This window comes from Rhinatrema bivittatum, chromosome 1 (assembly GCF_901001135.1).
Source record: "Rhinatrema bivittatum chromosome 1, aRhiBiv1.1, whole genome shotgun sequence".
In the NCBI taxonomy this organism is placed as follows: domain Eukaryota; kingdom Metazoa; phylum Chordata; class Amphibia; order Gymnophiona; family Rhinatrematidae; genus Rhinatrema; species Rhinatrema bivittatum.
The window spans coordinates 166,043,844-166,056,466 of record NC_042615.1 but is presented as its reverse complement, the minus strand read 5'-3'; the positions used below and the strand labels follow the sequence as shown (position 1 = coordinate 166,056,466).

The window sequence follows — 12,623 nt, the reverse complement described above, 5'->3', positions numbered from 1 at the left end:
TTTTAAACAAATGTGCATCCCTAGATTTTAATTACCCCTGGTTCTGATTGTACCAGTGTCTTCTCATGTCATGCTAGAATGATTAAGTTTCTAGATGCCATAAATTAATATTTCATGGAGTAGATGTTCCTGAACTGATGGGAGGGGCATATACTTTAGATTTCTTCTTCAGTGAATTGCACAACCTGTGCAAGAGTTTACTGTGATGGAGCCATATAGCAATGGTGATTGTAATGTTATCAAATTTGACTTCACTAATGGGAGGACATTAAATACAACTACTGGAGTAGCATATTACTTTAAAAAGGGAGAATAAGATTGAATAAGGAATTTAGGTAAAAAAATTTAAAAATAGCAATTAGGTTAAAAGTTTTCATGGGGTACAGTCATTTTTTAAAAATGTCACTTTGGAAGCCAAGATAAAACAAATCTATGCATTAAAAAAAAGGTGAAGACCAAATGACTGCCAGCATAATTTAATGATGGGGTGAGAGAGGCAGTTAAAGTCAAAAAGGCATCATTCAAAAAATGGAAATCAGACACAAATTAAAAAAATTAGCAATAGCAGAGGTACTGGCAAGTTAGATGTAAAACAACAGTAAGACAGGCCAAGAGAGAATTAGAGAAGAAGCTTGCCAGAGAGGCAAAAACTAATAATAACAACTTTTAAAGTACGTTCAAAGCAAAAAAAACCTTTGAGGGAGTCAATTGAGCTGCTAGATCACTGAAGAATAAAAGAGGTGCTCAGGGAGGAAAAGGAAATAGCAGACAAATTGTATGAATTATGTGCTTTGTTCTTTTATAGAATAAGAAATGTGGAACATATCCACACCAGAAATATTCTTTGATGGTGATATTCAATTTCTGAGCAGCTAAAATTAATCTCTGTGATGATGGAGGATATAATTCATCTAAATGACAACCTAAAGGGTAGCAAATCACTAGAAATAGATAGCAATCACCTCAGATACCTAAAAGAACTCAAATATGAAATTTCAAATTTGTTACTAGTAATCAGCAATCTCTCATCTAAAACAGCCATAATACCTGAAGCCTGGAAGGTGGCTCATGTTTCACCAGTTTTAAAAAGGGCTCCATGGATTATCTGGGAAACTATAGACTGGTGCACCTGACATTCATTCTGAGCAAAATAATAGAAGCTATTCAAAATCAAAATCACTGGCCCTATAGATAGACATGGCTTAAGGGGAAAGAGTCAACATGGTTTTAGCAAAGGGAAATTGTGCCTTAGCAATCATTTAGAATAGTTTGAAGGTGTAAATAAACATGTATATAAAAGTGACCTGATCGATGAAGTGAATATGGATTTGGAGAAGACATTTGACAAATTCCTCTTGAAAAGCTTTTCAGGAAATTAAAAAGTCACGGGATGGAGGTTGTATCCTATTGTGGATTGGTAACTGGTTAAAAACAACTGGAAACAGAAACTAGGACTAAAAGGTCAGCATTCCAAATGGAGAAAGGTCATTAGTGGAGAACTACAGGGAATTGTACCAGGACCTGGGCTGTTTAACCTATTCATAAATGATCTGGAAAAGGACATGACAACTGAGTGTCAATATTGTTAAAACAGCATCAGAATGTGAGGAACCACAGATGGATCTTGTGAGACTAGAAGACTGGGTAACTTAAGGGCAGATGAAATTTAACATGGAAAAATGTAAATTGATTCATATAAGGAAAAATAATCCTAACTATATGTACACAATGCTTTATTATTCTGTATTGAGTCACCACCCAAGAAAAGGACCTAAGAGTCCTTATGGAAATACATTCAAATCCTCAGTTCTGTGTGTGGTGACAGTCAAAAAGCAATTAGAATGTTAGTAATGATCTGAAGAATAATGTAGAATAAAATGGAAAAGATCATATTGTCTCTATATCGATCCATGGTGTGACAGAACTTTAAGATTGTGTGCAGTTCTGGCCATCATATTTCAAACAAGACAGCAGAACTAGAAAAGGTGCAGAGGAGGGTGGCAAAAATGATAAAGGCTTTGAGGTAGATTTTAAAAGCCTTGCACGTGCAAAAACAGCCACATACGCATGTAAGTGGATTACACGGAAGCTACACAAATTTTAAATAGCCAGGAAGGGTGCACATACATTGATGTACACGTGCCCAAAGAAGTAGGTATGAGAGAGAGTGAGAGAGAGAAAGAGGGAGAGAATAAACCTCATTATGAAGGTCAGTCTGATACTCTATAATTGGACTATTGTAAGGGGGCACTTTGATTTGGGGTAAGTTTTCGGGAAATGGGTTGGCGTTGTGGGGGGTGTTACAGACACATTCAGAAGTATCCATTATAAAATTGACATCATCGAAGGATTTTAGATCTTATACGTGATGAAAAGGAGTTGATTTGTTCAATGCAGCTAGCAGACACCGCAGTGTACAAATCAACTTCTCTTGTTAGAATTTTCATCACTTATCTGATAAAGAATCCCTCTAACCTCCTCCTCCTTGTGCTCTATGCTTTGCATATCTTTGCTAGGTCTTTACCAGCCTTTTTGCATGTGTGAAGGTGGATTTTAAAACATGCTCGCGTGAGGGACAACCCAGTTTTCCAATTAGTTCATCAGTTTGCCCAGATAATATCGAGATCTTCAAGACCCCACTGGTCCTTCATCCTGCGCCCCCCCCCAACCCCCCACCCCAGTTGACCTGGACCCCTCACCCTGTCCTGTAAGCCCTAAAACTCAATATCTATAGACTTACTCCTCATCTGGAGCAGCAGTAAAGTTGTGCTATTATCAAGTTGATGCTTGCCCCGTCTGGTTTTAAAATTTGGTGTTTTGTGTGTAAATATTGGCCCTTCCTCAGAACGTCCATGCTCCGCCCATTCTCCGCCCCTTTTCCGCTCTCTTATTTTTGACATGTGCACGGGTATATATGAGCAAGCTTTGTGGTATCTTCAAATCCGTGTTGCTCATGCTCAGCCCAGATAAGCGAGTATGTGGCATTTTTATGCGAGCAAAGCTTTTAAAATTGACCTCTTATTGTTAAGTTTCTTTGGAATCAAAAACTGGATTGTAAGACTTTTTTTTTTCAACATAGAATTAAAAACATTTTTATGTTCATATTTTTCCTGATGTAGCTCTATTTACTCAAAGAGAAAGCAATTTATTTTTATTTTGAGTCTTCAGGTTTTACAGTTGGTTGCTACTTTTACTGTATGTTGAATTATCCTTGCAAATTTATGATTAAGTATCAAAGTTCAACATTTTTTTTTTTTATCCTCCCCAATATAATGGCCTTTTTGCCATCTAAAGTGAGTCCTGGAGGGGTCCCCCCGATTTCCTCTTCTCTTCTGAATATCTATATGGTTGATTCGCATAGACTATGATTGGCTCCACTCTTACATGTTCTCTTTGTTTCCCCTAATTTTGATTAGTGTTAATATTTATTTGGTTTATGGATGCCCCCCAATGTGGTGGACTGTTATTGAGCATCATGCCTATTTTTCTTTGCTGTTTACTTAGTAATTGCATTTCTTTTATGTCTCATTTCAGTTAAGATTATTCTTGAATTGTATTTTTATAACTGATATATAAAATTAAAAAAAATAATAATTGGAGTCCATGTGGTGATTTTTTCATGTGAATGGGCTGGTGAGCACAAGAGCCCCTAATTGAGAAAACCCTAAGGGGCTGGGAGACTGGTTTCTTTTCCCACTGTGTGAAAACCTTGGGAGGTCATGGCACTGTGCCTGGTCCATGATGCTCCCAGTGAGCTCCCACGCCCAAGATCTGATCAGGACGGTGGCTACACAGTCTTAGAAATAAAAATGATTATGGCTCCAAAGAATGTCATTGCCTGCCTTAATCAAAAAGATTGTTGCCTTTAGCCTGCATACGAAGAAGAAGAGCAGGGCATAAAGAAAGCTACAGCCAGGAAATCCGAATTTTGGTTTCAGGTCACCAAGACATTTTGCCATAACTCTGAGGTACTTGCTGCAGTTGATAAGACAGCAAGATTGTGATAGTCATGGGGTGTGACAGCTTTCTAATTAATCATACCAAAATTACAATTTAAAACAATTAAGCATTGTAGACTACATGCATTACCAGAGAATTTATTATGATACAGGAATTCCATCTGCAGGCACTGCCCAGCCTTCTTTGCTAGTAAGTATGGAGTGCTGTGGACTGGATCCCCAGTTGCACACATGACATCAGCTCCACTAAACAACAGCATCATAGTTTCCAATACTTCCTGTTTAACGACTGCTGCGCATAAAGCCTGTTTATGTGAAAAAAAAGCATGGAATATTCATTCAATTTTTTTCACACTCTTCTACATATTAAAAAAAAGTAGATAAAAGTGCAGTAAATATTATAATAGGAATGCATTTTCTTCTCATCAGATTGATTTAACACGACTAGTCTTCTTGAGGGATGACATATTTTACATTTAAAAACAGCTGTCTAAGTCACTGAGCTTGAACATGCAGAATAGCAGAGGATTATGACATGATACTTCATCTTTTGATTAAGTGATCATTCTGGTGATTGCAGGCTGTACCATTAGATAATTGCCTGTAACTACAGTTACATAGCTTCAGTTAAAGCAAAACTATCCAAAAGAAAGTAAGTATACTTAGTTACTTCACTGGAGCTTCAAGCCAAGAATACTATCCACATTTAGAAAAAATAAACTTTTGTTCTTGTTTTTTTCACCTCAGCTTCAGCTGAAACATTTCAACCAACCTATCTGCCTTGCGACTCACTACACATTATCTAATTACAGATGGCCCATTGATTTCATAATTTATTGGCTAACATACTTTACTATTATTTATTATTTTTATGAAAGAGAAATCACCCTACATGGAAAACATAAATTTAAATTGGCAGTAGCAAAAAGCCACAGGCTTTACAGAAATATATAAGATAAATGATACATATACAAAGACATTGTTTCATGCTTATAGATAATAAATACATAGGATAATATACATACATGGATACTGCTACTTAGAGTAAATAATGCACATACGGCTGACAACTGCTGCACATAGCCCAAACTACAGGGAAAACATAGGGCTGAGTGACAGTGAACATCATAAACATCTTATCTAGTCTATAGTGTACTTTTGTAATAAGCAGCCCACAGTAAGCAATCTATAAGAAAACAGGGCCAATGATGACAGATATCCAGTGTTGCCTAGGCTTGAGAAACCTGAATTGTAAAATATGCTAGACCAGCTTCTTATTTGGTTGGAGAAAATATACTTGGAGGTTTCTAGCTAGTATCAGACAGAGCGTAAAAAATAGCCCATCAGTGGCATCACCAAATTGAAGGCCTGATAGCCTGATACAAAACATAGACATATGGGATAAAACAACAGATAATGAACATACTGCTGCTCATCTTGTCTGCTCAGGCTTCCACAAAGTACTTAAGGAGGATCCTAAGGAGGATCTTAAAGGCCTCACATGTGCATAGAAGTATAATCTTCTCCGTCCCAAGGCTCCAGTGATGTAATTTGATAGAATGATCTGTAGTACAGTGTTCAAGTAGTAATACTCTGAAGCAAATTGTAGTTACTCTTTGTAGGTTGCAGGGCCAGTGCAAGGGTATGAGGTACCCTAGACAAACCTTCTGCCTTGCGCCCACCTTCCTCCGGTCCCAGCCCTGGCTCCGGCCCAGACCTCATTCACTCAGACAGGCCCCCTCTCTTACACACATTATATTCCTTATCTCATTCACAGATACCCTTACACAGGCTCCCTCCCTCTTTCTCACTAACATCATTGCTCTCTCGTACAGACACAATCCCTCTCACTCACACACACATACAAACAGAGGTGCCGCTCGTGGCCTGCTGAGACTCTGCTTCTCTCGGCCATGAGCAGGATGGGCGCTACTCACGGCCTGCCGAGTCTCTGCCACTCGTGGCCTGCTGAGTCTCCACTGTTCTCAGCCATGAGCGGGATGACCTCCGCTCGTGGTCCCACATGGCTGCTCTTTGCCGCTCCCTGATCGGTGCCCTAGGCAACCACCTGGTTTGCCTATTGGGAAGTGCTGGCCCTGGTAGTTTGTGATAGCTTTTAAAGGTCACACATACAATACTACAATATATGGGCTTTTCCACGGAATAAAAAGTTGTAATACATTTTTGAATAGTTAAACAATTATGTATATTTTGAAACAACTAGGCAGGTATGACTATTCCAGGCCAAATATAATCCAATCAGATTTCAGCTTGAATTGATTAAATGGAAAATGTAGATTTTCTTTGTATCCAATAGGGACATCCATCACAGTTTGTCATATGAGGAAAGCTAAACTGGATCTGCTGATCCAAAGATAATCTTGTATGGTTTCCTGGAATTAGCTTTGAATTCTCTGCAGATTTACTTTGGATTTTCCTGCGAATTCAGCTTTTGCTTTACAGGAGGTATATCAAAACAATTTAACAAGCTTAACAGATTTTTCACAGGTACATTCCTATAAATAACAACACAGGTACATCACTATAAATAACAACACACAAGGGGCCGGATTTTAAAAAGGCTCGGCGACGCACTTAAAGCCCTGGGATATGTGTAAGTCCCAGGGCTTGCAAAAAGGGGCGGGGGAGCATTCCAGGGCAGGAACAAAGCGGGGGCGGGGCCAGAGGCCTCCGATAGAGCGGCCATTGCCACTCTGTCGGAGGATCGCGTGTTGGTAGGCTGCCGGTAGGGGCAAAAGGTAAGATAAACATTTTGAGGGGGTTAGCATAGGGCTAGGGGGGAAAGGTTAGGGGAAGGGGTGGGAAGATCAGGTTAGGGGGAAGGGAACGGGGAATGCAGCACGGCTCGGTGCATGCAAGGTGCACAACTGTGTACCCCCTTGCGCGAGCAAGCTATAAAATTGGGCGTACAAGTGCGCGAGCCGGTAGTACGCGCACATATAGGCCTTGCGCGCTCCTTTTAAAATCTACCCCAAGGTATCTTAATGTTGCAAAAGTATGATAGTAAAACAAAGTGAGGATCGGATGATGAAAATGCCCTTTATTAAAATATGCCCGACTCTGGCCGAGTTTCGCTCTCTCTCTATATATATATATATCCCTTTCTCTATACCCACAATCCCTTACAATCACAAACTCTCACCCAACAAACCCAGGACTCTAGGCATCCGGCAACAGAGATTGATTCCTATCATGATCTCTCCCATCTCCCAAACACTAGGACTAACCCTATTTACACTCACATTGTTCAACGCACAATCGATTACAAAAAAACTCCACCTTCTCAACGATCACCTGACTGATAACAACCCGGATATTTGTGCCGTTACAGAAACATGGCTGAAACCCACCGACTCAGTTCTATTGAACCAACTCCCCAACCAACTGTATGACTTACACTCTATCCCAAGAATCAAAAAAAAGGGTGGAGGGATCCTGCTTGCCTCCAAAAAGAGCCTAGGACTCTCACTGCAACTTTCCACTACAATAAACAAAACTGAAATTGCCTTTTTCAACTCGGACCATTTACAAATAGCCCTAGTATACTCACCTCCAGCTACCTTAGATACTGACCCCTCACCATTAATTGAATTCACTACCAAACACTTCAAACAGGACAAACCAGCCATACTGATGGGTGACTTTAACCTACATGTAAACAGCACTCGTTTAACCCACAATTGTGACATCCTTCTTACAGCACTAAATCACCTTGGCTTTAACCAGATTATTAAAGATCCCACGCACAAAGCGGGTCACACGCTAGACCTGATCTTTCTCAACAATGGCATAACTTCGGCCACCAACCCTACCAATGTCCCGGTCCCATGGTCTGACCATTACCTCATCTCTGCTGAACTTAAAATCAAAGACCAACCCCGTCTTCTCTATCCAGCAACCACTATTCTCTACAGGAAACCTTGCTCCATAGCCAGTCTTAATAAAGTGCTCACCAAAGAACTCGACCGACTGGACCTCACAGACGCCTCATCAGCTATCAACTCTTGGCTTGAGATAACAAACAAGGTCGCAGATCTATCATGCCCATCCATCACCAAATCTCTTAAACCACCTCAAGCAAATAGACACCCGTGGTACACTCCGACACTAAAAACTCTAAAACAAGAACTTAGGAAAAAGGAAAACATCTGGCGCAAATCTCCATCCACCACCACAATTCTAAACTACAAATCCCACCTCAATACATACAGAATAGCTATCCTCAAGGCAAAAAAATACTTTCTTGCAAAAAAAATCCATAACTTCGTATTCGACTCCAAAGCTCTATTCTCATTTGTATCATCCCTTACAAAACCCGCTCCACCCATCATCCCGGACGAACAAGCAGCCGACAAAGCATTGGAACTAGCAATTTACTTCGATAACAAGATCACCAACCTTCTCAAACCAATCTCCACCCAACAGCTGACAGCATCAACACCCCATAGCACCTCCATCTCAATCTCCACTCAACTTTGGACAGCAACACCCCATAGCACTCCGATACTCATCAAAAAATGCAGTCTATCATCATTCGAGACCCCATCTTCCCTAGAAATCGAAATCATCCTCAATAAACTTAAACCATCCTCTCATCCACTGGACACCATTCCCTCCAATCTTTTACTATCTACTCCCAGCACCATCTCCAAAGCATTAGCTAACATCATAAGCTGCTCCTTAACTCAAGGAAAGGTCCCAGAACAACTGAAAATAGCCATCCTGAAACCACTACTTAAAAAACCCAATTTGCCAACAGCAGACCCTGCCAATTTCCGCCCGATAGCCAATCTACCTCTAATCTCAAGAGTAATGGAGAGATTCGTCAATAAACAACTGTCCGATTACCTGGAGGAGAACAATATACTCTCCCCCTTTCAGTTTGGATTCAGAAAATCACAAAACACAGAAGCTCTACTAACTTCACTATCCGACACCATTCTCCTCAACCTTGAAAGAAAACAATCATACCTCCTTATTCTTCTTGATTTATCTGCCGCATTCGACACGGTAAATCACGACATCCTCCTCGAATGGCTATTGGATATAGGAATCCAAGGAGAAGCTCTCAGTTGGTTTCACTCATTCCTAGAAAATAGATCCTATAAAGTCAAGATAAACAACGCAGAATCACCTCCTATCAAATCTTGCAGAGGAGTACCTCAAGGTTCTTCACTCTCCCCCACCCTTTTTAACATTTACCTGCTTCCGCTCTGTCACCTACTCTCCAGCCTCAAGCTAAAGCACTATATTTTCGCGGATGACATTCAGATACTTCTCCCCATTACAGAATCACTACAAAAAACCTGGACTCATTGGAACAACTGTTTACTATCCATCAATTCCCTTTTGTCCAGCCTCAAACTTATACTAAACACAAACAAAACAGAAATCCTCATCATCTCACCTGACGAAAAACACACTACCTTCAACATCCAAAACTTAACACAATCCACAATACCACCCATCAACCACTCACCGTCAGTCAGAGACTTAGGGGTGCGCATCGACAATCAATTCAACCTTAAATCCTTCATCCACAACACAACTAAATAATGTTTTTCAAACTTCAAGTGCTAAAAAATCTGAAACCACTCCTCCACTTCAGTGACTTCCGTTTAGTAGTTCAGTCTATAATTCTATCCAAGTTAGACTACTGCAATTCTCTTCTGCTAGGTCTTCCGTTATCAGCCATAAAATCCTTACAGATGGTACAAAACGCCGCGGCGAGGTTACTCACCAATACCAACAAAAGATCCCACATCACTCCAATTCTGCTCTACCTCCACTGGCTTCCCATAAAAGCAAGAATCACATTCAAGACTTTATCAATGATCCATAAGGATATTATGGGCAGCGCCCACTTAAATCTTACCTCGCAACTACGCCTTCACACATCAAAAAGACCTATCAGATTTAATTATAAAGGTTCTTTATTTGCTCCCCCGATCAAAACTTCGCTAGCTAAAAGGGCACTCTCCACAGCCGGACCCACCCTTTGGAATTCATTACCGCCTGATCTGCGACTTGAAACCTGCCATCTAACATTCAAGAAAAACCTAAAAACGTGGCTCTTCCGGCAAGCCTATCCGGAATCGAAGGAACACTTTGACTCCGATCAATGAGCAAAATAGCTCACTACAAGGCCCAACACAGACCTTTTACCTATCGTTTATTCTTGTTAGTTGACAACTACTATTGTCGTATATTGTATATATGTGTTTTATCTATCACATCTAATTTTATCATTTATTGATTTTAGTTCTTTTTGTTCAATTTGTGGATTGTTTAATGTAAACCCGAACGTTACCTGTTCAATACTCTATTGTTTAATGTAACGCCTTACGGCAAAAGTTTTGTTCTTTGGAAACCGTCTTGATTTGATTTGCATATCGAGAAAGTCGGTATATAAAAACCCTAAATAAATAAATAAATAAATAAATAAATAAATATAGAGCTGCCTCAGGGGCAATCAAGTGAAGCAGGACTGAAAATTAGCCTGCAGGGCTGATGACACAGTATCATACATAGGCTAACCTAGTGCCTGCTGTGTCTTGAAACACTGCTTGCATTAGTGTTGTGCCCCAAATCAACTTTAGTAAAAACGCTCTCAAAAGAGGAATAACGATTTAGTACGTTGAGGCACATAAAGCTATTCACCTATAGCAATGTAGCTGCAGAGTCTGCCAACAACAATTCATGCGAGCTCATGAGAGCGTTTTTACTAAAGTTGATTTGGGGCACAACACTAATGCAAGCAGTGTTTCAAGACACAGCAGGCACTAGGTTAGCCTATGTATGATACTGTGTCATCATCCCTGCAGGCTATTTTTCAGTCCTGCTTCACTTGATTGCCCCTAAGGCAGCTCTATATAAAGAGCGAAACTCGGCCAGAGTCGGGCATATTTTAATAAAGGGCGTTTTCATCATCTGATCCTCACTTTGTTTTACTGTTACACAGCCAGCTGGATCGGCTACCGCTTTGCTTCTTGGGAAAACTATGATATAAATAACAATGATGATGATGATAAAATGAAATCAATGAAACACAAAAACAGACCATGATATCACATTTTTTTTTAGTTCAAAAAATTTTATTGCAAACAGAGACCAATAACAAAAACCTTTAAAGTACAACTTTTTCTTATGCTCCCTATGACATTTTAAATGTTATTGAAGGCTTCTGTCCAATATGAAGACGCCATGCCATGGCATGCGTGGATGCTGCCGATAACCCAGTGCCTCGCATGCCGTGAACACTGGGAAGAGGGTGGGGAGACACGGCCGATGATGCCGCCCGCATGCGAGCCGACGTTGCCCCACCTCCCCTGCTGAAGAGAGCATGCCCAGTCCTAGCCGCAGGACCCTCAGGCTATGTGTGAGGGGGGGGGGGGGGGTGAAGGGTGGTCTAGCAGGAGGGCTCAGTCAAGGTGGGGGGGGTATGATCTACCTTGGGACGGCTCATTGGCTATCTCTGGCCCTGGGCTGTCCCATGAGGTGGGGCAGCCATGTGGAGGGGAGGCATCTGACCGGGGTGCAGTGCCCTGGTCCCTTTTGCTTCCTGTCCTCCGCGCTGCTGCCTCACTAAAACTGTTGCCTAACAATTGGTTATTGCCTAATGATTTAGTTATTTGGACAAAGAAAAAGGACAGCAGATAGGAGGAGCACGGTGGATAAAGGGCAGGCTATGATCCAGGGAAGACAGGGTTCATATCCCGCTGCCTGTTCTTCATGGCCAGGGGACCAGTCTCTTCGCCTCTGTTCCTCGGGCAGCGCGAGGGTGATAGCCGAGGAGGAGATCCAGCCAACCTGCGGCCAGACCTCAACGAGGTAGGTCCCTTGGGGGATAGTGGGTGGGTGGATCCGTATCAGCTCTCCCTGGGCTGTTTTAAGGGGCAGCACCTTTAGCTCAGCCATGGTACGAGGTCGCAGTCACAGTGCTAGAGTTTTGATGGGCCATCTGGCCCAACGGGGGATCCAGGGTGCCAGTACCATCTGGGGAGGAATCTCCAGGTGCTCTGCCAGCCTGTACCCCCTGGGGGACTGTGGAATCAGAGAAATGCAGGGCATCCCAGGGAAGAGCTAGATGAAGAACTCAGCCGAACCCTGGGCACCCAGTGCCAAACCTCAGCGACCTAGTGAATGGCAGTGCAGCACCAGAGACAAGAACCAGGCAGCCTGGGGGTAGTTTTCCTGCTTGGGATGGTTGCATCCCCCTGCCTTCCCTCAGCGGCTCTCCAGCTGGCGGGTTGGGGAGCGGAACACCCCCTCGGGAACAGCGTGGCTTGCAGCCAGGGAAGCCGGTTGCATGGCTTCACTGCGTTCCCCTACAGTCCACAGGCGCCAGATTGGAGGTCCGTGAAGGTGGTCCCTCCACCATGGCCAGTCTGGCCATATCCAGGGCCTCCGGGTTTTTACCAGGGGGCCCAGCCGCATTGGAAACCAGGTACAAGTCAATGGAACTTCGGTTACGTCACAGGCCTACATCCCATGGGCACCAGTGGGCTGGAGACACAAAAGCCTGTGACGTCGGTCCCCCCACTCTCTGGCCCAGTCTACCCTGCACTTGAGAGGTCCAGTATCCTGAACTGGCTGGACCTACAGAGTGCCACAGATGAGAATCTGGACCATACACCCAGTGTG

The 12,623-nt window shown here is 42.2% G+C and overlaps 1 protein-coding gene across 5 annotated transcripts in view; it reads right to left on the bottom strand.

The window, feature by feature from the left end:
- Positions 1-12,623, bottom strand: part of ARAP2 (ArfGAP with RhoGAP domain, ankyrin repeat and PH domain 2) — a 619,943-nt gene that overhangs the window by 243,757 nt on the left and 363,563 nt on the right. For all 5 annotated transcript variants that reach the window (XM_029589653.1, XM_029589667.1, XM_029589686.1 and 2 more), the window contains exon 14: positions 4,090-4,264. In XM_029589653.1, the coding sequence (XP_029445513.1) occupies positions 4,090-4,264 (175 nt within the window). The remainder of the gene's footprint in view (positions 1-4,089; positions 4,265-12,623) is intronic.